General features: G+C 32.7%; 1 protein-coding gene across 1 annotated transcript in view; it reads right to left on the reverse strand.

The window, feature by feature from the left end:
• LOC111621103 (SET and MYND domain-containing protein 5-like) overlaps nucleotides 1-27,299 on the reverse strand; it is a 40,103-nt gene that overhangs the window by 10,014 nt on the left and 2,790 nt on the right. The window contains exons 2-9 of the mRNA XM_023363171.1: nucleotides 20,458-20,706; nucleotides 20,273-20,394; nucleotides 16,375-16,444; nucleotides 8,510-8,614; nucleotides 8,373-8,435; nucleotides 6,710-6,780; nucleotides 6,534-6,640; nucleotides 6,408-6,464 (exon numbers count right to left, since the gene is read on the reverse strand). Of these exons, the coding sequence (XP_023218939.1) occupies nucleotides 6,408-6,464; nucleotides 6,534-6,640; nucleotides 6,710-6,780; nucleotides 8,373-8,435; nucleotides 8,510-8,614; nucleotides 16,375-16,444; nucleotides 20,273-20,394; nucleotides 20,458-20,706 (844 nt within the window). The remainder of the gene's footprint in view (nucleotides 1-6,407; nucleotides 6,465-6,533; nucleotides 6,641-6,709; nucleotides 6,781-8,372; nucleotides 8,436-8,509; nucleotides 8,615-16,374; nucleotides 16,445-20,272; nucleotides 20,395-20,457; nucleotides 20,707-27,299) is intronic.

A 27,299-nucleotide genomic window follows, 5' to 3' on the forward strand; every position in this document is an offset into this window, starting at 1 on the left:
GCATCCAAACCAGGTTGATGTTAGTAGGCCTAGGGATCTCTACAATTACAATGCTATTAATTACTCCTGAAAAATCATAAAGAAGACAGAAAAGCAAATCGACATTGGACAGATTCTTTAACCCCACAAACGAAAAAAACATGACTAATAAAAATGCAAGACAGTGTATATATGTATTTTTATTATTACATATGAATAAATGTAATAAAAAAAGTATATATTTTTTAATTTTTGGGGGTCTCCAGAATGAATTAATCAAATTCCCATAAAGACCTATGGTAAATCGATAATCGGTTAACGAACAAAGTCTTGGAACAGATTATGTTCGTTAACCGATCACCCACTGTATTTTCTTTTTTAAACCAATTTTTTGTTGAAATTGAGGTATGAATGAAAGCAGTATCTTGTTTAAATTTCCATTTATGGCTTCCAATTAATGCACCAAATGTGATTATATTATTATACAATAATTCTTAATACTTTTCTGAGTTCATATTTTGGCTGTACTATAGATTACCACCTATGGAATTTTGGGACTGAGTATATACCTGAACTCAGGATACTGAGAAGAGTTCAACGGTACCCTACTTTTGGACCGGACACGAAAAATAAGAAAGTTATCATATTTACAATTTCTTGCCTTTCACAGTGCTTTTTGTTTAATGGTTTGCAGACTTTACTGCAAGATGGTGGTACTAGCAACTACAATGTTGTCTGCTTAATTTTCCTTTTTCTATTTAGGTTAGTTATTTATTTTAATTTTATTTTATTTATTTAACTAAGTTAGGTTATTTAAGTTAGTTAACTTAGTTAAATAACTTAACCTAAGTTATTTAATTAACTAGTTTCGTTTGCACATTTTCACTGCTAGGTGGCATTGCTTCCAATTATGGTGTTGTCTGCTTAATTTTCTATTTTTTATGCAGCAATTTTGAAAATGAACTTCCTTAAGCTAGCATTAGACATAGTCAAAGATAAGGAAACATGTATCAAGTGGTTACAAGATCAAAGTCTCCTTTGTAAAGCAAAAAAGTGTAATAGATGCAGAGAGTGGATGAAATTAGAAAAGTGTTCACCGAAGAGAAAGATAAAAGCAAAGGATGGGGATGCCTGCAATTCCAGAAGCATGGACAGCAGCAACAAATCACTGCTGGTACTTTCTTTGAGCAAGTCAGAATCTCACCATGAAAAACAGTCATTCTAATGCAGAATCTCACCATGGAAAGATTCATTTCTTGCCTTTCACAATGCATTCCACACCATTTCAGATTTTTCTGCCATCTAGCAGTGACAGTCATCTCCCAGAGGAATAGGTTACGTTTGTTAGACAAACCGCAAAAGCGACACACAGTACAGTCGACCCCCCTATAACGTAGCGAAAAAATTGTAGCAACTTTCGTATAAAGTACCTCCTATAACGTCGTTTCGCGACAAGATTGATAGAGTCTGGACCAATAGTGGATGAGCAGCCGAACTACTTTCCTCCGACCCTGCGCCACGCTACGGAGCGGCTAAATTGAGTTTGCTATCGTCTGTTTAGTATTATATATAAATTATATATAAATTAGGTACTGTACATATAATTATATATTAATTATATATAAATTAGGTACTGTATATATAATTATATATTAACTTAATTTATTGTAACTTTATTATAATTATATATATGCTTTCTGCCGCCTGGCAACACGCTACGGAGATTTTAGGCTAGTAAGTTGAGTTTATTATCGTCTGTACAGTATGTAAATTAGGTACCGTAAGTCTAATACAGCACTAATTTTATACATTTCTTGTGAAAGAAACACTTCTTATTCAACGGCCATAAAAATTATTTATATTAATGATGTCTCCAAACATCAAGTTATTTTTCTGCGAAAAATTCGTTATTAGAAATCGCGGCCACCGTTTCATGAGCTGTTCTGCAACGAAAACCAGCTTTAAGCAACGGCATAGTTGAACGGTACACACTCGGTAAGTAATCCTATAATTTTTTGTTTATAGCATAGTTTATACGAATTACTCCCAAAAAATTATACGTGTTTTGGAAATGTTGAGTCGAATTAGTCTAGAATCGGTTAATTTTATAGAAGAAAACCTTTCGAACAGCCTTAGTCCGCAAAGTTCCCACCTATCGGGCTGCGATTGGCTCATGTATTTAATCATTCCTACAACGTAAAATTCGATTAGCGTGGAATGTATCTAAGCGTTATGGGGGTCTACTGTACTAGACAATCTTGAGTGATAGCAAGCGTGTCGGCGTCTGAGGGGCCATAGGCCCCAAGGTTGAGGATTGCGGGGGCGTGCAAAAAGGACTTAACTCCAACTGCAGACAATCAGTGTGCTCGTGGATCAACATCTGCCTCTGTTGAAGGTATATACGGCCGACTTGCCAGATTGCCTGTTAAACACGCAATAGGCTTAGTAGAGAGAGCGACGTGACTCCCGATCATTGCGCAATCGACAGAAAAAAGGTATGATAAATTTCTTATTTTTTGTCTCTGGTCCAAAAGTAGGGTATTGTTGAACTCGTCTCGGTCCCCTCACTTCAGATATATACTCATAGGTGGTAATCTATTTTATCCCCCATATTTTTGTCAACAAATACTAAACCAGTTTTACTTCCCCATCCAAAACCACACCAAATCATTACAGATCCATCCCCATGTTGCTGGTGTATTTTAACTCTGCTTTCTCTTTTTAAATCATGCCAATAATATGAAAACCCAATCAGAGCCATCTAAATTAAACTTCTCATCCCTAAACAATATTTCTTGCCATTCTTCATCCATCCCATCTTGTCTTTAGCCAAGTTTAAACACATTTGATTTGTTTTTGGCAGTTATAGGTGGTTTCAACTTCACTTTTAAATATTTGTCATTGTTTTTTTAAAGTTCTCCAAACAGTCACATGAGATACATCTACTGTAATTCAGCAGCAGCTTGCCTTGTTGGCATGTTTTTATTAGTTATAAGCTTCAAAACTAATCTCTCGTTCCTGGATGTTAAACATTTAGGCCGTTCCGACTTCCCTTTTTTGCCCATAATTTTCATCTTCTTGCAAAACATTTCGAATAGCATTCATAAGTCTATTTACAGCTGCAGCAATTTGCCTCAGAGACTTGCCTGAACCACTCAAATAATAATAAATTTTTCATATTTCTTGCTCCTGAAACACAGTTCCACAAGGTACAGTAGATCCCCCTATAAGACGGTAGATACGTTCCGTTCTTTATGAATCAATTTTGTAGGAATCATAGTTTACGGACTACGGCTGTTTGAAAGGTTTTCTTTCATAAAATTAATCGATTCTAGACTAATTCGACTCAACATTTCCAAAATACGTATATTTTTTTTAAAATAATCCGTATAAACTACGTTATAAACAAAAAATTGTAGGATTACTTACCGAGTGTGTACCCTTTGACTACGCTCGTTGCTAAAGCTTGGTTTCGTCGCGGAACAGCGCATCAAATTGCGGCCGCGATTTCTGATATTATTTTTCTGCGAAAACTTCGTTGACCTTTGGAGACATCATTAATATAAATAATTTTTATGGCCGTTAAATAAGAAATGTTTCTTTCACAAGAAATGTATAAAATTACAGTACTAAACAGACGATAGGTCGCCTAACTCGCCGTAGCGTGACGCTAGACGGCGAAAAATATATATTTAATTATAATAAAGTTACAATAAATTAAGTTAATATATAATTATATATACAGTACCTAATTTATATATAATTAATATATAATTATATGTACAGTACCTAATTTATATATAATTTATATAATACTGTCCAGACGATAGAAATCTCTCCGTAGCGTGGCGCTACGGACGGCGGGTAAGTAGTTCGGCTGCCCGATGACGTTTTACGTATTATAGGAGTTATTTTTACCGTTGTTTACGGATAATGCCACAATTTTTATAGGAATCATAACTATAGGAAATGCTTTTATAGGGGGATCTACTGTATTGTTGAAAATGTTTATATAACATTCAAAAAAGTCACTACGACAGTTAAAAATTATGACACCTCACTTTAGTGGTGTTAATTTTAATTATTATTATGATAAATTAATTTTTAAGAGACTTTTAAGTGGTGTACCTATACTTTTGTAACACATGAAAAAATGAATATTTGTGAAAAAGACATTTACGCTGCTTTATGAAATGTAAAAAACCTGATAAAATAATTAAAATAATGCTAATATATTTTAAAAAAACACAAAATTTATGGTGTTTGTATACTTTTGTAACAGACTGTAAAGATAATTACAATCATAATATAAACAAAATATTGCAGCAAACTTTTAAATTAATCTCAATTTTTACCAATTGAAATAAAATAAAGTTAATTTGCTGCAGTTTACTTTTGTCTGCCAGCGAAATCTGAGAGCAATTACGCCAACAGATATTAGGGCAGACATTCTTTTTAAATGTAAATTATACTATTAATTAATTAATGACACACTTCTGTGAAAGAGAATTCAATACATTTATCATTTCTTTCAGATTATAATTCTAAACAATATCATTAATGTATATTTTGCAGTTAGACATGTAAAAATAATTGAACTATTGAAGTTTCAATCATTATTATTTTTGAAAAATATTCTTTTCTGACTTTAAAGAAAAACATTAAAAAACTAAAAGGTTCTTGTTCATAGTTAAATTCACATTTGGGAAACAGGAAGAAAGATAAACTTTCCATTTATTTAAACGTCATGATGTGGGATGATTTCTTTTCTTAGCTCTTTCCAACCTGTAGGTGCTAAGAAGACTATTTTAGCAAGCCCATTATTGGTTCAGACAGACTCATAATGAGGTGGGTGAGTGGCAAGGGACAGGGCTTGATATATCTGGACATATTACACTAAAAATTCCTGGGGTTTTCTGACTTGTCCAGGCTCAATCCTGGATCCCCAGAGTGGAAGGCACCATCTTAACTGCTTGCTCATCTGAGGTAATGTTTAGTAATAATCTACTGTCTCCTAATTAGGTTTCTGTTGACTGCAACAATAAATGTAAGCCTGAAAGCATTCAAATTCTCTAAGGGTACATCCTACTGTATTTTTGCAGAATGACTGGCACGCCACACAAAAACAGGAGACTGGCATGCTGGTAACTCCAGGTTTTTAGCATGCCAGTTAAACTGCAACTAAAATGTAAAATTAATCAATCTAACAAAACTAGTTGTTAATTAAACTTTAAAGAAAATATTCTTCTGAATACAATAAAATAGTCAAATTACAATGCTATTGACTTAAAATCAGGAATAGTGTTTTCATTTACAAGACAATAAAACAGTTAATGACTTATTGGTAGCAGCAAGTCAGTCCGTCAGTCAGTGTGGGCTACATTGACCATTAACACCTTCCTCTCAAATTTCACTCAAAGCCCATGTTAATTGGTGTAAGCTGAGATAATTTACAGTAAGTTTTCTTAAATTTAATATGTTCATTTTTGCATTTTTGAATTGAATAACAATAAAATACACATGAAAAAAAGCACTTTCAGAATTCCAAGAGTATTTTACGGGTTGGAAAGAAACAATAAAGAAATTAAACATATAATTGTAGTTTTTGATGTAATGCTGACAATTTTGCAGTTTTAGAATAAAAACTTGTTCTTTTTTTTTAATGCACCCTCTAGAGAGAGATGTAATAACCTCACAACTTATTCCCTGGAATGCTGGCATTCCCTGTGATAAGCTGACATGCCAGTTTTTACCATACAGAATAACTGATTTCTTGGTCTTCCATGGATAGACCGTCATGCTGGTCATTCCACAAAAATACAGCATGTAGCAATGTCCAGCAACCATGAATGGAAAGAATCTTTGTATGTGAATAACTACTGTCCAGAGTAGACATTTGTTGTTTACAAAATGACAAGATGACTTCCTTGAATGCTTGCCATGGAAAATATTTTTCTATATTGTATTACCAAAACTTCTTACAGGCAAAAGACATGATATTTATAATTTCACCATTTGTATCATAAAATAAAAGACAATACAACACTTCTTTTTTTTTTTGTGGTGTGAGCAGTGTAAGTGGCAATTAAACTTACTCAGTAGCAGCTTCCTGCACGCATATGTACAAGTGTCATCAGCTTGTACATATGCGTGTATTACTGCATGCTAAATGCAATTAATCCAAAATGCACATTTGCTTGTACTAGTTTGTCAGTTCTGCTCGGTAGTGTGTTCATGCCTGCAGTTGCTGGATGCTGCTAAATAGGATGCACTCTAAAAATAGTTTTTACATCAAGAAAGAGAGCAGTTTAAATTTCAAGGTTTTCTATAACAATTCTTATCGAAAAGAGTAACTTAATTTCTCCTCAATCTCTGGATATTATTTTATAATTAATTAAAAAATTATAGCAAATAGCAAATATACTTACATGAACTTTGCAGAGGATATAAACCAGATCCCTCGTTATTCAAATATGGTCCCGTTTCTAGTCGAAAATTCCTAGTTAATTTTTTAAAATTAAAACATTGCAATGGTAAAATTCTTAATTACGTACCTCTTTCCATTTCGTCATAGAGTTTGTCGATAAAGTTATCTAATTTCTCTCTTTCGTCAGGTGGCAAATCGAGCAAATCACAATTTTTAACCCAAGCGCTAATGGAACTATTAAAAATTTTTTAAAATAAATATTTGTGAAATAACAGTAATATTAAATAATAATAATAATCTAACCTTGTTCCTATTCCTTGACTATTTGTCCCCACAAGGGCCATTAAGGAACGAAAACCTTCGGGAGTAAACCACTAGATAGACAAAATGGGCAATATTAACGTGCAAATCTTAAAAAGTATTAGATTAAATTAGCTAACTGTTACATCATGTAATTTCTTGTTGCAAAAATTCTCTTTTACTTAAATAAAGTTTAAGATAATCTCACATTTACATTACTATTAGGCTCACCAGTCCAGGAAAACCTAAACCTATAGAAAATTGTAGCAAGAACAAGAGATTTTTCTCAAAGTAATTGAAAGTATTAAATTCCTTGCATTACTTCTTACTAATGTTACAGTACAGCATATTTGTTAATATTTTAGATGCAGTTAATAATTTAAAGGTAAGTTATCTAATCCTAATCTTTAACACAATGTGACCATCATCGACATTTTGTGCACCCAAAACATGTCAGCAATTCAGACATTTATGCAACGTGTACAAAAGAATACAACTTATGAGTCATTCTGAACAAGCACAATAGCATTTGTTTCTCGAGAGTGTGAGGATGCAATTCAATGTGATTTGATCTCATCACTAATTGATTCAACAATGTAGCCCCCCCTATAATTACGATTCCTATAAAACTTAAAAAAAAAAAAAAAAAAAAAATTGTGACGGTATCTGTAAAAAAGGTAAAAAAACTCCTATAATTACGTAAATCATCATCGGGCAGCCAAACTACTTTCCCACCGTCCGTAGCGCCACGCTACGGACATTTAGGCGGGTAAATTGAGTTTAGTTTCGTCTGTACATATAATTATATATAAATTAGGTACTGTATATATAATTATATATTAACTTAATTTATTGTAACTTTATTATAATTATATATATACTTTCCACCATCCAGAGCCACGCTACGGAGAGTTTAGGTGAGTAAGTTGAGTTTACTATCGTCTGTACAGTATGTAAATTAGGTACCGTAAGTCTAATACAGCACTAATTTTATACATTTCTTGTGAAAGAAACATTTCTTATTCAATGGCCATAAAAATTATTTCTATTAATGATGTCTCCAAAGTTCAACGAATTTTTCGCAGAAAAATAACTGAAAACCACCGTTTGGTGCGCTGCTCTGCGACAAAAACAAGCTTAAGCAATGGCATCGTCGAATGGTGCACACTCGGTAAGTAATCCTACACTTTTTTGTTAATAGCATAGTTTACATAGATTATTCCCAAAAAATTATACGTGTTTTGGAAATGGTGAGTCAAATTAGTCTAGAATCGATTAATTTTATGGAAAAAAACCTTTCAAACAGCTGTAGTCTGTAAACTTCACACGTGTCGGGCTGTGATTGGCAAGGTCTCCTGAAACATCAATTTCATATAAAAACGGAATGTATCTACCATCTTGTAGGGGGGGGTCGACTGTACAACTGTTTTAAATGGCTGAAAACATTTGTAAAAGTTCCAAAATTGTAGGACTTTTGTGCCTGAGAATGATCTACTGATCAAATAGAAATAACACATTTGTGCTAGTTATGAAGGATTTTTAAACTGACCTATTCATATTAAAAGAGAAAACTAATTCTATTAACATTTATGTTCATGTTCTAAAATTGTTCTTCAAATATGATGTAAAAACCCAAAACTTTAAATGTTCAATACTTTCAACTTACATGATGCAAATAATCTTCGTATAGAGCTCGGGCTGTTAATTCTCTCAATGTTTCTATCTGCATCTAGAGGATAAATACATAAATAAGAGAAATAATCCAATGCTTAAACTTAAAATAACAAAAAAAAAAAAAACTACCTGAAACTGTCCTCCTAATAATCTGTGTGCTATTTCCTCTTCTTCATTAACTGTTTTATGGCAAAACTGTGAAAATAAATGCACTGCGCCTGCTTTATCTTTGGCCTAATGCATAAAAAAAAGTAATTGTAGATTATTTCCTTATTTATCACTTAATATTTTGAACTTTTTGAAATGAAAAAAGAATCATTATAGCTGTGAGAACTGGAAATTACATCAGAGGAAATTACCAATGTCATGAAAATAATCAGTAATTATTTAGAGAAACATGAGAAAAAATCTAGCCAGTTTTTATATGGAGTTCCTGTTAGACTAGGATCATGCCTAAGGTTAGCAATATTGGGGAAAGAAAAGAACTGTTTGACATGACATGAAAACTGGCCCTATGAGTGATGAATGCCATCAAAAAGTGTCCACTTAATGTGAATGTTTTCAAAAAATTACATTCAGATAAGAACTCTAACATTACTTTTTGACACCAAGATATGTTGGTTTAAAACGAGATGTGTTTGTATGATTCTATGAGCTAAAGGAGTTTGAGGGAAAAAAATGAATAATGAAAATATACACTACTTCAACTGCTGTATAACATCAGGCTATAAATTCACAATTATAATTTTAAATTAATAATAAATTTGATCCTAGAGGGAGGCATTAAGAATCATTTCGTATTAAATTAATAATTATAATTTAATTGAATATATTTAGATTAAACCAGAAGAAAAGAATCCAGAGTAGGACTCAAACCTGCCACTCCCACTTGCTGTGTGGACAAGTTGCCAATTATTCAACCTGGACCACTGGTCCAATCTCCTCTTCCAGTATATTTAACATGACATAACTATTGTTGGTTATTATGGTGCCAACTAAGGACACATTAATTGTCTTTGTCCTGTAAACTTCCACATAAGGCACTAGGCTGGCACTGTAATAACCAACGAGGGTTATATTGTAATGTTCCAATTGAACCAAAGGTGAGAGCAGTGTAGTTGGCAATGCATCCGCATAGCAAGTGGGAGTAGTGGGTTTGAGTCCCACTCTAGATAGATTCTTTTCTTCCAGTTTAATGTAAAATTATTTAATTAAATTTAATATAAAATGACACCTAATGCCTCCCTCTAGGTCAAATCTATCAGTAATTTATAATTATTATGCCAATTTATAGCCTGATGTTATACAGCAGTCGAAGTATCTTATTAAAATGAATAATGTGTTGAAGCAGTTTCATAATCTGAAATTCAAGATGCAACAGTTGGCTTCTTGGACATTTTTGCTGATTTAAACAAGCTAAATTTGTATCTGCATGGTTCCAGAAATGAAGTCAGAAGAAATCACAAACAGTTTACAAGGAGAGCCTACGGCTTTGGGGTAACGGATTTTGATGATCTTTGGTGTAGAGGTAGTACACCATATGAGTGTACTACCTGTAAAATACTAAAGTGCAATACTCAAATAAAATCGAGAAAAACGAACTTAAAGTTTTTGAGCACTTTATATATAAATTATACGTGCTTCCAGTTAAGCGTCCTGTGGCTGAGTGGTAATGATCCTGGTTCGTATGCTTGAGTTTCCGGGTTCGATTCTCGTGTACACTTTTTTTTTTTAAATTCATAAATACTTATAATGTATTTATTTATTTACCCATTCATTTATTTCTTATTATTTATTTATTTTAATTTAATTTCTACTATTCCAAGTCTAATATTTTTATACTTTTGTTGACAATAACGGCGCATTCTTGACACCTATGTGTCAACTTTCCCATCTAATTGTTATCACTAACGGTGACCGATCTAATTCTCACTAGGAGCGTTTTTTCTATCGGAGTTCTTTTTCACTCACTCTTTAACAGTTCGTTTCTAAATTTCGACACGAATAGACGTATTTGTGTAGTAAAACTTATTTTGAAAAATTATTTTATAATCGAAAAATGTCGTCAAGAGAAGCAAGTTCTTCACGTTGTGACGAAAAAACTGTTGATGATACCTTTTAAAAAAGCAGCATTTATTTGTTGTTCTTGGTGTAGACAGAATTTTTGTTTTGAATGTTTTTATCATAAGTATCATTCACGATCATGTACATCTGACAATGATATGTAATTATATAATATTGCTTCAATAAATTATATTCGTTTTTCTTGGTTATATTTGAGTTTTGCACTTTACAAGTTAGTATTTTACATCACTGTATAAAGAGTTATCATCAACAGTTTTTTCGTCACAACGTGAAGAACTTGCTTCTCTTGACGACATTTTTTGATTATAAAATAATTTTTCAAAATAAGTTTTACTACACAAATACGTCTATTCGTGTCGAAATTTAGAAACGAACTGTTAAAGAGTGAGTGAAAAAGAACTCCGATAGAAAAAACGCTCCTAGTGAGAATTAGATCGGTCACCGTTAGTGATAACAATTAGATGGGAAAGTTGACACATAGGTGTCAAGAATGCGCCGTTATTGTCAACAAAAGTATAAAAATATTAGACTTGGAATAGTAGAAATTAAATTAAAATAAATAAATAATAAGAAATAAATGAATGGGTAAATAAATAAATACATTATAAGTATTTATGAATTTAAAAAAAAAAAGTGTACACGAGAATCGAACCCGGAAACTCAAGCATACGAACCAGGATCGTTACCACTCAGCCACAGGACGCTTAACTGGAAGCACGTATAATTTATATATAAAGTGCTCAAAAACTTTAAGTTCGTTTTTCTCGATTTTATTTGAGTATTGCACTTTAGTATTTTACAGGTAGTACACTCATATGGTGTACTCTACACCAAAGATCATCAAAATCCGTTACCCCAAAGCCGTAGGCTCTCCTTGTTAGTATTTAAAGATCAACTTTGCACATGTTTGTTTGCAAAATTAAAATATTTGTTGCTAAGATTAAGAGAAAGAACTACTTGAGATTTCAGTCACTAAAACTATTGATGATGATGAGAATCATGCTTACATCACTGCAGAAATCTAAAAATGTTGTGCATCACCTGCAAACGCATAGACAAATTTACCTGTTAATTCCAGAAATGTGACAAGAGTCAAAACAGAAGCAGTCTAAAGTGATGCAAAACATTTCCAATGTCAGTCAGAAATCTTCCTAATAAAATCAAGGGAGGAAGTTATTGAATTTCAAAATGAGAGCAACTGCACAGCACTCTTTGAATATGACACAAATCTTAGTGTGTTTTTTGTTCTGGCTCAATAAGGTGATTTCATATTCTGTTTCAGGAAACTGTCTTGAAATATCTTGTTCTATTTTTGATAACTATGTGCAAAGAGGAATTTTCTGAGCCACTCTTGATTAAAAACAAGCAGAGGAATCAATTGGATGCAAGTGATGATACTGTGCATAGTTTAGAACAGCAGTATGAACCCAAGAATTCCACAGCTAGGAAACGAATGCAATAATCTCATTAAGTTTTGATTTATTTTAAATTTTATTTCCATCTTTTTTAACATAATTTTATATTAATTTAATAATATGCATAATGAAAAACAATTAATTTGTAATAGAGAAGATTTATTACATCTCATTCTTGCATGTATATGTAAATTATTTTACATATACATGCAAGAATGAGATGTAATAAATCTTCTCTATTACAAATTAATTGTTTTTCGTATGCAGAAGCAGGGGATTTGAGGTGTTCCCTGATGAATACTACTTTTGCCTTGGTAGTCTGCAGTTTTCAAAAACCTGGAAACTGCTGCTTTAAATAATATATATATAAAAAAAAAAAAAAAAAAAACAGGGCTGTGGAGCTGCGTAAAAATCTACCGACTCCGACCAAGGGTGGACTTGTTACTGATAGAGACCCAGAAATTCTGATGTCATCACATGACCTCAGAATAAAAGATTCAATAGAGTTCTAATAAAGATAGAACATGTTTTAGCTTTGGAATATAGTTTTATTCCAAAGCTAAAAGACTTCTCTAAGTAATAGGTCTATATAAATATGTATTCGATAATTTTAACTTTTCCAGCTATTATATATAACAGAGGAAAAGTGTAGCGCTTGGTCAAAAAATGACCCTCCCAAATTTTTACATGTTTGGACTCAGGATACCTTGAAATTTTGATATATGCAAAAGATTCAAGGTATTTTTCTATATGTGTAGATGTTAGACTGTGTGTGGGGGGCATGATTTTGTTCACCCTGTTTGAAGCCTAATAATTTCTGTGGTCAGAGTGGTTAGAATAGGAGTCAGATGACTTAACACAGAAGTTAGTTATTTAGCGTCAAAGTGGTTGAACTAAATCATGTCCCCATATACATTCTAACATCTTAACAGGTTTTACTATACTATTATAAAAGCCAAAAAAGCTTACTTTGAGGGTAAAGACGAGTTTTATTTTATTTTTTTAAATTTTGAACGCTAATAATGAGTGAAATATTCATTAAGAGATATGACACATCACCACTTTTATGTCTTCACCCTGTAGACCTTTAATTAAGAACTAAAATTTAATAGTATTAATGCTCCTTTATACGCAAGCTACAGTGCCACATTTCGTTTCTTAAACTTTACCCATTCTGACATATTGTTTAATATCTCAGAACAGAAAATAAAGAAATTAAACAAATTAGAAGCCAATACACACTCACGTGGATTTTTTCCCCTTTATTTGAGTTTTTGGAGGGGTTCGGGAGGTCTCCAAATGTGTAGATTTGCAAAAAAAAAAAAAACTTGGAGGGTCAAATTTGACATGATTCCAATACTTTTTCCGTTTTATATACATAACAAATTGGTAAGTAAAAAGGAGTTGGAGTCAGCGAATTTTTTATGACGCCGACTCCGGCTAAAACACCAAAACTCCACAGCCCTGAAAAAAAATAAAGTTCTACCAACCCTTTCAAAAACTTGCACATTTTAAAAAGGCAATAGTAATTATGATGCACTTAATTGCTGTTCAGTAAAATCCTGTAACATGTCTTCTCTGCATGGGAAAATATCAATGTCATACAAATATCCAGTTTATGATATATTCTTTTGTTTACAGAAAAATGTCCTTGACCAGGTTACCATAGAGAGTCCTTCAGTCTTTGCAATAGCATGGGCTAACATAAAATGAGTTCAGTTGGAAATAAATGATGGGAGGGTCAAGATAATTTTCAGAAGGACCAGAAAATGATTTTGCTGTATTTTTTGGACATAAAATAAACCTATGAGAACATTTAAATTGTTGAAGGTCATAACAACTTGTAGGATTGCAGTTCATTATATCACACATAGCTGACAAACATCTATGATGTCATGACTACTCCTTGTGGCAATCATGAAACCTCCGTGTCATTAGGTCAGATGTGATATTCTATCAAGTAAACTTTACAAACAGATTAAACCTAGCAAAGAATGTCCAGCACTGCCCGGGAACTCAGGGAGGGGGTTGAGCTGTCCTTGTTATAGGGTAGTGTATACTTCCTGCAGGAAGGCAGAGAGTAACTATGAAAAATTTGCTACAAATCAAAGAGTTTAGCAATTTGTGGGGATGAAATCAAGGGGACGGAGTGAGAATCCAAGTTTTAATGTAGCATAATTTAAGTTTTTGCAGGATTAAAGACTAACCATGCAAAATTTGTCCAGATTCCATAAAAGGTTTGGGAGTTTAGAAGTAGGGAGATGAAAACAGAGAGGAGTGAGAGATCTGAGTTTTATGCTAGTCCATGTTTCACCACAGGGTACAAGAGAGTAACTATGTGGAATTTGATCCAGATTGGTAAAAGGATTTGGGAGTTTGTAGGGAAGATGAAATTAGTGAAAGGAGTGATGGGTCCGAGTTTTAAGGTAGCTTACGTACTGTAAATTGAAAAATAGTAAGCTTTCCACTTCTCCCTCAACACAGATTTTGTGACAATTGTGACATTCTTTTAGGCATTTTATCGTCGATAAGGTTCACCTGCACACATGTAAACTTAACCTGAAAAGTAACCAAAATAACTCAATTTATATAGGTAGATCTGATAACATAAGACTAATTCTTATATTTAAATAATGGTATAGTGTGGTAGGATTAATACTAGAACAATGAAGACAAAAATACTGCAAGCCTACTTACAGAAGTTAAGTTTCAAATAAAGGAAGTAAATTTCACTCCTTATAGTAGTATGTATGTGATAATAGTGTTATTATAAGAACCAAGATAACCAAGACAATATAAACAAAGCGCATACACAACTGCCTGAATCAAAACAAAAACTGGAAATATAGATGATGATGATAAGTTTAAAAAGTCCACCAGGTGGCAAAGGGGATTAAACTTGAACAGAACAGAAACAACGATGTAAGAGAAATGCCTGGGTAAAAACATTGCTCTAACTGTTCCCATTTTAGGGGAAGATAAGATGACTTTAGGATTCCAGACAGCAATCTGTGTTCTGAATCTATACATACAGGGTGTAACAGAAAGGCATGTAAAAAATTTGAGAAGTTAATTTTGACTCATAACCAATTTTAAAAATGTGACATTACTTCTTGTTTAGTGAAACGCTAACTGATGTATGAAAATATCTGTTGATAATTGCATGTTAATTTGATATTTGTTATTTATTTTCTGCAATTTTAAACATTTAAATGTTTAAAACATTCTATATTCCAAAAACATTTTCAAATATGAAAATTTTGGCAAATTGTGGAACTTAATTAATACCAGCCTGAAGCAGATGTTTAAAGTTAGGTCATGTATTGTTACAAAAAAAGACTCAAAATCCAAGTAACCAACTAATAAAATTGTAAACAATAAGTTTATCAAATATCAAACAAACATGCAATTATCAACAAATATTTTCATATATCAGTTGACATTTCGCTAAAGAGGAAGTAATGTCACAGTTTTAAAATTGCTTATGACTCAAAATGAATGCTTCAAAACAAAAAATGACACTAAATTTTTGATGTGAAATTAACCCTTCTATAACCCTCAAATTTTTTTACACACCTTTTTGTTTGCACTGTTTAATACTGTTTTGAGTTTTAAAAATTGATTTTTCGAGATGAGTTGATCCAGATATTCGTGGCTTGAGTGAATAAATTCAAAAATTGGTTAACTCGTGACAATATTTGTTTGGCTTGTTTGCCAAATCTCATTTATTGATAGTTTTAAATACAATGGAGTTATATCATTTATAAGACATGCCTATTGCAAGAAGCGTGAACAAAAAAAAAAAAAGGCATCATCTCATTTATCTTAAGAGTGATTCTGGATTTCCCAATCAATTTCAATTCTTCAGCTTGATGTTTATTAATTAATGAATATACCATGCTCATAACATAAATCATTAATTTTTCTAAACTAAAATAAACTCTAGAAAGTACTGTATTCAAAAAAATTAATCATATCAGGAGTTTTCAGCAGAATCAGAATTAGGAGAAATTTTGGTATCATCCCATTGCTAGTGTCAAGTTAAGATTTAATTAATATTTTTGAAAGGAAAGGCAGGAAATTTAAGTGTTCTACAACCAAAAACACTTTCAGGAGATAAAAAGATCGTTAACAATATAAAATCTGATCGAAATATGCTATACAGTGGTGAAAATCAGAAAACCCTGATGTAGTCTGAGACAAATTTGAAAATCAAGACTCTGAAAAGAATACTTAAGATAAGGAACTGAATCAAATGCTTGTTTTAGGTCCAGATAGATAGCAAAAGCTATTTGCTATTTTAGAGCTTAAACAGCTTAATTTGCTTTAAGCTCTAAATGCTTCAAAATTATAGAGTGCACAGGAAATAAATTATGTTGATTTATAATTAGACATTTTCACAGACTTTAATGAGATCAAGCAATATAAAATGCAATCATTTCATAGTTGAGAGAAGAGAAGAAATAAAAAAATCTTTTACAACAGATTTCTTACTTGTTTTACTGTGGCAATCATATTGGCAATAAGCATAATACTGGCCGTTTCTGGTGGGTAATGTATGTTTCTGAAATTGAAAACAGGAATTTACTTATATATTCTTTGTATATAATTTTATTTTTAATTAATTAGGAACTTAAGATATTAATCACAAATTAGTATTATTTATTAAAAATAGCAGATTTCTAGGCAATCGTTTGGCTATGTATATATTATCAGGCTCCGGGTTATTTAATATAATTGAATACCTGACAGATATTTTTAGTTTTATAAAGGAGTTTAACTCAAAGCATCATTTCCAAATCTTTTTCACTGCATGAAAGGTTGAAGTGTAATGGAAAAAATTGTGGCTGGCCACAAACCAGTAATATATTCATGCATTGCATCAGAATTCAAATAATGCTTTTAATGTCAGTACCTTATATATCAGCCTCTAGTACTAAGCAAAAAAACTGCTAGAGCATTGACCTTTTTAAATTGATATAAAACATAATAGTATTATGGGATCAAACCAAATTAAAAATTACAGATTGACATGCTAGAGCTAGTAGAAATTTACAAACATTTATACTACAGTCGCAGAATGAAAGTTAACCAGGAATAACAAGAAGTCAAGATAATGTTCACACAGAATACATGATTTAGGTTAACATGATTTCAAGTTTCAGTTGTTAATTACAACAGAGGTCTATGTTGTGACTTGTGTCACCAATCCACTCACTTACAGAAGATTAACCCATGACAGACAGATTTCTGAATAAGATAATATCAAATGGGGTATGCACAGTTTACATCTCATCACTGGTGGCACTAGTGGCAGTTTTACGTGTACTTAACTTCCGGTAGTGCATGAAATAGTGGAAACTAAGAGGAAGTTTTGATCTGCTTACAATAATCTGGATTTAAAGAATGTAACAGTTGCCAAATTAAGAAAGAAATTAAAAATGAATTAGGAACCAACACATGTCCATTGTCGGTGGGGGTTTGATGTGTTTGCAGATCCCATCTTTTTGCCATATAGGATTATAACATGTCAAAAAGTTAGGCTCTGATTGATGTTTATACTGTTTAACAACAAAAAAAATTTTTTTTAAGCTTGAATTTTGTTTATTGTATAAAACATTGATTAATAACATGATGAACGTTGATTCAGGCATAGGTTAGAGCAGTGGCTCCCCAAACTTTTGATTCTCGACACCCTTGCTAAATCCAAATTTCCCCAAGGAGGCCATGTCAAATTCTAACAAGTAAAAAGTTAATATTGAAACAGATAAGATTATCAAGGCATGTGTGTTTGGTAGATTGTTATGCTGGAAAGATAAATTAAAATGATTCGAGTCATTTATTCAGTCAGTAGTGCTGTATGAGTCGAGATTTGTGGCTTTGACTGGAGAGGGAAAGATGACAATTTACAAATTAATTTTATTAAACATTTATATTCTTTAAAAAGATGGATTCCACTATATATAGTTGGAGTTCCAAAGGGTCCCTGGTTATTTAATATAATAAAAAAATAATAATTTAAGGTGGTTACATAAACAGTCAGTCAGTAAACTTGCCAAGTCTGCTAAATTATATTTAACTAGCAGATGAGCCCGGCATTGCTCGGGCAAAGAATACCAACAGCAAAGATTAAGAATATTAGATTATTTCATACTTCCAACCCTTCTACTATATTATATTATAGTATTTGATTTATATTTACAAAGGTTATCTTACATAAGAGTTTATCACACCCAATCTAACAATTTGAAAAAATTTTAAAATTATGTACAGTAGAGGAATGAAGAAGTTAAATAGAAGGTTTAATAAGGATTAACTCTCTGTAAATGTAGTACTGAAGGAAAATGCATCAATTGCCAACAGCTAAGACACACACCAGAACCAAGTATCACAGAATTCTTGCTAAATCTAGTTATCATGCGAGGCTGAATGCATATCTAACTACTACTTGATTCCTCCCACTACTAAAATTCAAACAGGTTTAGTCAGTTTGTTTTGTCTATGCTAACTTCTACTAATGGCTGCTTCGGGCCAGAAATTATTGAGCAGAAAGAACTTTTCAGTGGCCTGACAATCTCTGCTCAATAGTTCCCACTAAATGTAAACTCAGTAATATTGTAAGCTTCTGTTTTTAAAGTTAATTTCATTAGGATATTTTATTTTATTATACTCTATTTAAATTGTGTTATTTTATGTGATTTAGCTCAGTTCCATACCTATTCCATATGTATGATTGTTTGTTACAGTGTATGTTTAAATAATGTAATGTGTGTATTCAAACATCCCATTTTGAAATATGCAGTATATTGATCTTTTGAATTTGTGTAAAAAACCTGAGGTAGACCCTTAAAAGGAGCAAAAAATGTTTATTTGTTATATTAAATCATTGCTGGAAAAAGAATAAAAATCAAAGTTCTCACACTTGTGGCATATCCTCATTTTCTGTAGTTTCATGACAATTCATCATCAGTGCCACAATGATGATATAAGAAAATAATGATATTATGTGTGAGATCCGACCTAAGTGTAAACCTAAAAGTTTTCATTTTCCATGTAAACTTTCGACATATTTGCAATAAATTTGTCGCCTCCTAGTTAAAATAACATTGTTGGAAAAAAGGAATCAAATATCGACAGAAACTTATAACTCTCCTCTTTAATGTAAACATTTGACCCTCGAACAATGGCATTCTTCTGCTGCAAGACAAAAAGTTCACAGTTAAAGTCCAAATTCGTCATTTTGTTTTGGTCCCGGAAACAACTTTAACCTCCACACCTGCAAGACCAACCTTACCTCCCAATAGTTAATCACATGACTAATTTCCCCACCCCACAGCTATAAAAGTGACTTCTTACCCCCATCTCAGGTAGTCTACGGCTGGTCAGAAAGGATTAAATCATGGAAGATTTTATAACTTTGTGTGTCAATCACAACGAAAAGGGCAATAATTTTCTCTTCTTCGTGGAAGTATACTAGAGGTATAGAGCATTTAATGTGAACTCTCTCTCCACGAGCTAGGACTTAGTGAACCAAGAAAATTTCTCTCGATGTTAGAGTTTGTAATCGTTAATTTTCATTAATCTAATAAATCGTTGTTTCCATTGTTAAATGATGTCATTTACTTGCATATAGCCTACGCCTCTTTGACGACCTCCCGCACCTCCTCCACTCGACCTGACAAAAAGAATCCCAACCCCCCGGGATCGAAATTTGTCATCAAGACATCCCCTGACAAGTGGGCAGTTTCAACCAAACTGGTGCCGACAAAAAGAGGCATGACCTTGTCATACCACTGGCATCCACATATATATAACACTGCCACAACAATAAATACATGGTTGTTATGTAGACATGTTGCTGTAGTGACACCAATGTACTGTACGCCCACAAATTATAAACAATATATATGAGCTGTAACAGTGCCAGTGGAGTTGTGACATATACTATGTATGCCACTAATAACAAACAGTGGTTTTACAACTTATAGCATTGGTATCCAAACTATGGATTCCCAGGCCAAATTTGGCTATGCCACATATTTTCCAGTCTGCAAACATATTTGCAACATCACTTATAGGTGATAAAAATAGGTCTACTTTTAATATGTATAAGATATTTCTGGCCCATCTACCCATGACTTATGTGCAAGTTAAACCACCAATTGAAAAGTTTGGGCACCACTGGTTAACAGTCTTGTTCAGTAGTAAAACAATTAGAGTACAAAGGATTAATTTTTGTTGTTGAATGTGAAGAATGGCATTTTAAAAAGTAGCAAGTACTTTTAAATTAAAAAGTGATGTTGGTTAATAAAGTTTTTTTTTATTACGTAAACAAAATATTACTTAAACTTATCAAAACATAAAAATAATAAGTATTACATTGATAAATTACCTCCATGCATCTTGGAGCTTCTCTAGTGGATGATTTGGATCACCTGCAGACGAACCAAGGCAGAGATTCTGATGATACTGTTCCCAAGCTAATCTTCGACATTCGTCAGTACAGTAAGTGATCTAAAATGTAAAGTTTTAATTATACATTCTAATTAATAAACCATTACCAGAGTTAAACTTTACCTCACAAAATGGACAATCAACGTGATTTTCTTCTTTCACAATGCAGCATTGAGGATATGGCACAGTTATATCTTGATTTCCAGTCAACCTGCGAGCATTCTTTTCTGCAGTTTCTAATGGTCGCATACAATAATCACATGCAAGATAACCATAAACTTGATTCCACAGAAATTGGCAACATACTAATGGTTTTTCTTCAAATATAACATCGCCTGTTTTGAATTTACGCAAGGCAAACAGCCCTTTACCCTAAAATAATAAGTATAGTTCAGAAAATTCTATATTTTCAAAATATTTTCAGATATTTTAAAGTTTTTAAACTCTTATCAATGTTTTATAGAAAAAATAGACCAACAAAGTTTAAAAATTGAGTTTCTGAAGATAGAGAAGTCAGAAATCATTTAGCTAATTACTAATTAGTAGCTTGATATTGTAATTTATACTTAAGTGCAAGACAATAATAAGCACACTGAGTTAGTTGTGCTTGTTACTGCCTTGCTAGATATTGCAATTAATACAATCTTAAAATTTACATCGCCAAATAAGCAAAGAAAATACAGTTTGTTTTATTTGAAATGGACTGTCATTTGTTTGCTTACCCAGCTGTGTTAAAGTGGCTTTATCAGGAAATGCATCCATTGACCCTCAGTATTATCAAGTCTACTCCACAGAAAGAAGTCACCATATAATCTCATAACAAAAAAATGTATACTATTTATCAAATGAACATTGTATGTGTTGTGTGTTTGTATGGAGTTTATCTTCCTCACATAATTCAATCTGCTAAAAACTACATGTAGCACAGGTGTTTTTATTTTATAGCAGTAGGGACTGAAGACTGCCTCCGAGAAGAAGAGACTCCAGAGCATGTCCTGTTCGACTGCCTGGATTTAGAAAATGAAAGAATGGAGCTAGTCTCAGCTGTCTTAAAAAACAATATTTCATGGCTCTGCATGCCCAACACCCTTGTTGAGGAGAAGAACCCGTACAAGATCTTCCTCAAGTACATAAGCAAGATCATGCTTGCCAGGAATAACAACTGCAGTGGCCCTCTCTCCAGCAAGGACACCAACCCAGGAGGAACCAGCAACATGGACCAAAAGTCGCCATTAGACTCTCCATTGCAAGTGTATCATCTGTAAGATATTGTATAGCACGCTCCACTTTTGTTGTATGTAGTTATTTTGTTCTGTCCCTGCTTGAGACAACTGTATTTTGTATTTAGTTTTGTTTGGTTAAATAAACATTCTTGGAGCACAAACACAGGCGATTCTCATTCTTCCTTTCTTTCTCTATCCCACTCCTTCAATCTCATTTCCCACCTCCCTCTCCTTCCTCTTCTCTTCAAACTATACCTTTCGGTGAGGCTGCAAGCTATACTAAAAGGTAGAGACTGAATAGTATCACAATACGAGCTATATGCTGCCTACCAAAAAATACACAAGAGCTGTATCATCTAGTTATATTATATTGTGAAAACCTGGAGACCATCTGACCTAATTTTACTCACATTTAAAGGAGATTTATTTTGGTTTTCATTTTAATTATTAAATGATGTTGAGAATTTATTTGTTTAAAAAGGATAGTTACTTTCACCTTTACTTTCAAATTCATGTAATGAGGAAAGTAAAAACTTCTTTCTGTTTTTGCTAAGATTAGATCATTTCCCATAATAAAGCTAATTATCTCACACATTGCTGACACATCTTGTGCTGCAACTCACCTTTTGGATCCCATCATATGATGTGTCTTCATAACTCCCAACTGGAGGAGATTCAGGGATAAAAAGGCAAAACACTCAGTTTTACAAGTGTTGAGTTCTCTCATCCTCCAAGAGTCCTCACAGTTTCTCTCTGTGCTCCTTTCGAAAGTTCTATAGTCCTCCCAAAGCTCTATAGACTGGTCAAAAACATCCACGAAACCATGACTAGAGGTATTGGGTTAGTCCTCAAGTCCTGCTATTCTTTTTAAGTGAAAATTTTGCATGAAAAATAAAATGTTTTGGCAATGCTTTTTATGTTATTAGATAGAGAACCACATGCTCTACAAAATAGTGCATTTAGTTTTTTATGCTGATGTGAGATACCATGGGCCAAGGGTTAAGCCCTTCTGACCACTTACTCTGCAACAGTCTGCAAGGCCGCTCACGCTGTCATTTCAGATGGCGTTCTATTGAGTTGCAAGGGAGGTGAGCAAGCTTTCAGGCATCATTTCAAAGACAGATGACAAGTTTAACAAATAAATGAAGGATTTATTGAATAACTAAGGTTAACAAAGTTGGTTAAATGTGATTAAATATGAGATAAATATACAAAGGGGCAGCTCTTAGCAGCTAAGCTATTCTTGGAGAAAGAGAGACAGTTCACAATGCTCTAAAAAAATACCTTTATGACGAAACAATTGGTATGCATCAAATGGTTGGTAGGAATCGTAGTCCGGCATAGAACTATAGTATGGTGATAAGTATGGAAGTTCGAAGCTGTGGTCTGTCTTCTACAGATATCTTCTCCTTCTGTTCGTTCGAGTCCGTTGTATGGAGGTCTGGGAGACGAGATGCACGCATTGACAAGTATAACTTCCTTTAGATTGCCCTGAGCTTCCGGGGCTCAGCTTTTATTTGATTGTCGTGGGGAAGGAGTCACGATTGTCAAATGTTGACAATAACGGTGCATTCTTGACACCTATGTGTCAACTTTCCCATCTAATTGTTACCACAAACGATGACCTCCGATCTAATTCTCACAAGGAGAATTTTTTTCTATTGGAGTTGTTTACATTTTTTTCCCAACAACTGCATTAAATTCGCAGATTTCACACCAATATACTTTTTGTTCTTTTCAGGTCAATAAAATGGAGTGTCAAGTTGACAAAAAAGAGCATTTTCAACACCTTCTGGTTTTTGTGTTTAATCGAGGTGCCAAAGCCACGGTAGCCGTACAAGAGATTTGTGAAGTGTAAGGCAAAGTAGCAATGCCTTTTAGAACGACTCAAAATTGGTTTGAGCAATTCAAAGACAGCAATTTTGACCTCAAAGATATTGCACCAGACGCTCCATTCAGTTCGATGAGGAGCGACTGAATTAGCTTATTCACGAAGATCCATGCCAAACCACAAAGAAACTGGTAGAGATAATGGAATGCTCCCACAGTACCATAGACATAGAGCACCACCTTCACTCAATGGAAAAAATTTAAAAGTTGGACACGTGGGTTCCACATGCTTTGAACGACGACAATAACAAAAATCAACAAGTCATGATCTACACCAGTTTGCTTGCCTGTCATTGGTCAACTCATGGACAGAAGCAGCGATTCCTCTACCAAATTGTCATTGGTGATGAAAAATGGTGCCTGTACATCAATATGAAGCAGTGCAAAGAATGGCTTAGCCCTGACAAATGGTCGACACTGCAAGCAAAACAATGTTGTACGTATGGTAGGACTGGGAAAGCATGATCCATTATGAATTATTTGCTCGAAACCAAACACTGAATGCGGAACTTTACGTCCAACAAATGCAACGACTCAACTAAACTATCCAGCAAAAACGACCTGATTGGCGACATGGCATTCTTCTGCAAAATGACAATGCCCACCCTCATATTGCCAATATGACCAAAGAAGCCATTCAAATGCCTGGCTGGGAAGTGCTGCATCATCCTCTGTATTCTCCCGACTTGGTGCCGTTGGATTTTCATCTGTTCCAATCTATCTCAAATGCATTGCGTGGCATTTCGTTCAATTATGACATGGAATTGAAGACACGGCTGGATGATTTCTTCGAGTCACAACCAGGTTTAGTCTCAATACCGTGAAGGCATTGAACAATTTGTTGAATGTTGGGAAGAAATTGTAAACAATAACAGAGAATACATTATTGATTGATTTGTTATTCATTTCTTGTTTATTTTTATAAAAACCTTAACTTAGAAAAAAAAAAAAAAGCCAGAACTTATGGGCCAACCCAATATTATACATAGATATAATTGTAAACTCTCTCTCATTTATCTTACTGGGAATTGAGAGTTATTGTATTTGTTTTGTGTTTAATGTTTACTTTTTATCAAAATTAATTTTTGACTGCATTTAAGACCTTATGTTAATTTATTCTCTTGTTATGGGTTACTCTACTGCCGAGAGTGACATCCTCCTTTCATCAATGTTTAAATCAGATTTTATCACAAGTTAAGATGTGTTATTTCTTAACTGGTATCAGGAGCTGATGAAGAATGGAGATTTCATGTTTCCTTAATTTTTTTAAACTAAAACCATCCAAGACAAAGCGAGAAGAGCCCTCAGCCCCAATTTCATAATATATAGTTAAATAATTGTTACTTTATGACTAACTAGGTAAGCAATCATTTAGCTTCTTCAACTTTATGAATTTATTTAAAAATACAATAGTAAAAAATTTTTGTAAAAGGGTTTCAGCCCATTTAATTGTAAATTATTTTAAAGAACTATAAAAATGTTCATAATTGATGAAATAGTTCCACAAATGACAAAGTGTACACCTCACAACAGACATTTATTTGTAGGACACTGCTGAAGTCAGAGTTTTATCCTTAGTGTAGTTGACTTTCATCAGGATAGACCATTACTTTACATAATGTTTATAAATGTACTCTAAACTTTCAATTTTCTGTTTAAGGTTAAGATGCAAGTTACTAAAAATTTTAATTCTGAAGCATTTTAAAACTCATTTTAGAGATAAGGTTTATAAGATAATGATGTATATAAAGGATATGAACAAACAGTCTTATTTAATTATAAAAATAGTTCATTAAATTACAACATTACAATGTAAAGGAGAAATACATCAAACTTTGAAAGTTCTGGCTCCTTTCCAAATGTATTATTCGTTCTCCTAATCAATAAGTAAAGAAGTTGATTAATACAGACAAAAGTATTCTTGAAAATCGGATATCTGAAAGTTTCAGTGCCATTTTTACAATAAGACTAAGAGCTACATGCAAAAAGAAATTTAAGCATGTTTATTATATAGGAGGGACTGATTAAATGAATGTATAAAAAAAATCATAGACTGTAGAGAACATCTTCAAATAGTATCAAGTTGACAGGATGGGAAAACCAGGAAAATAATAAATTTATAAACAGGAAGAATATTGCTTGTAGATTAGAAATTTAAAAAATGTATTATAAAAAAAATTGATGCTAGGTCACAATCAATATAAATAATTATAGTAGAATGAATTTATTGTAATCATTGGTTTAAGTGCAGTTCTGAATGAGGAATTTCAACCATCTTCATATCACTAATTGTGACCCTTGGTCCTTAAAAACTGGATATTCGCCTCTAGTTTTCAAGATAATTAGGCTGATTGTTAAAGCATGATTGAAACCTGGAAATAGTCAGTACAATGGCATTTCTCCTGTTTTATGAGCTCAGCAAAACTGGAAAACAGTTGATTTTTAACAGAGTTTTGAGAAATAGTTTCATATTTTTTCACCTTTTAATTTTACCCATTTGAAGACCCTCAAAGGTATTCAGTACTCCAAACAGACTGATTTCGGGGAATATACCTTACAGAGGTTCACACGGGGACCATTGATTCCTTGACTTTTTAATCTCATGAACATGGTCCACAGCTCTGATAAGATCTCAACCACCTCATTTAGAGCTGCAATTATATCTAATCATGCATATTAAGAGAATTAAGTTTGAAAACATAGAAAACTTTATTACTGAAATAAGTGTTTTATTAACAAAGTTATCATTAGCATTTTTAGGCTATCTTATTTTATCAGCCTTTAACAAATGCCCATTATTATAACAATCATTAACATTTATCATCATCAGTTTTAACCAGTACTTTATTATTTGTTTACCCAGAATAGTTTAAATTGTAGAGTTTGTCTTCAATTATTCACTGGATAATTTATTAAGCAATAATAATACTTTAAATCTTGAAATTATGCATTTATAATTGTAAAGGCCTGCTTCAAGTTAGAAGCTGTTTCAAAAGTAAAAGAGCTACATTGAGTTCTAAACTGGAACCATTTAAATTATTCCTGTAAATTAGGCAAAAAATGTTTGTTCTGTATGTAAAGTTAAAGCTGGAAATGTACAAAAGGCGTGTTTGTATAATTTTATCCAAGAAATTCCAGCTTTTAAAAGATAACTGTAATCCTATAACTTTTCTGCTTATTGTTTTCATTAAAGGAAAGACCAAAATGATTATATATATATATATATTTTTAAATTCAAGCACCCCGTGAAGAAAATGCCTTGGTTTAACTAAAATTAATATTAACATGTAATACAGTACATTTAATTGTGATTTTTAATTAGTTATTGATGGAAATAAGTTATGGATTGCTTTAATAAACATATTTCTCTTAGTAACAAAAAAATAATAGTATACTTTTGGTAACTTCTGGAACGTAACCCTATGTTTTGCATTACTTTGTTTCGTATAGCACAGTAACCATATACAGGTATCCCTCATATAACATCGTAATGTTATACGAAGGATACCTGTATATGGTTTATGTTTTAAAACTGTTCCACATTCTTCATTTGAACGTCCCTTAAATATTGACTAAAGGTGAAAATACTGTTCACTTATTTAAATGTGAAGTAGCATAAGTAATTTTATTTATATTTATTTAGTCGTGTTGTTTATCTTTTCTTTCCCTTATTCTTACATTAAGAGTCATTTCATTAATTAAACCTCAATGTTTCTCAGCTCACTAGCTAATTTACATGAACATATATGTAAATTTTGAATTGCAATCCATAAAATTATCAATAAATAATGATTTTAATAAATAAATAAATGATTATGTGTAATTAAAATTTATTTGTAAATGCAAAGTAAT

Source organism: Centruroides sculpturatus, unplaced genomic scaffold, assembly GCF_000671375.1.
Source record: "Centruroides sculpturatus isolate CEXI.00-Female unplaced genomic scaffold, Cexi_2.0 scaffold294, whole genome shotgun sequence".
NCBI lineage: Eukaryota > Metazoa > Arthropoda > Arachnida > Scorpiones > Buthidae > Centruroides > Centruroides sculpturatus.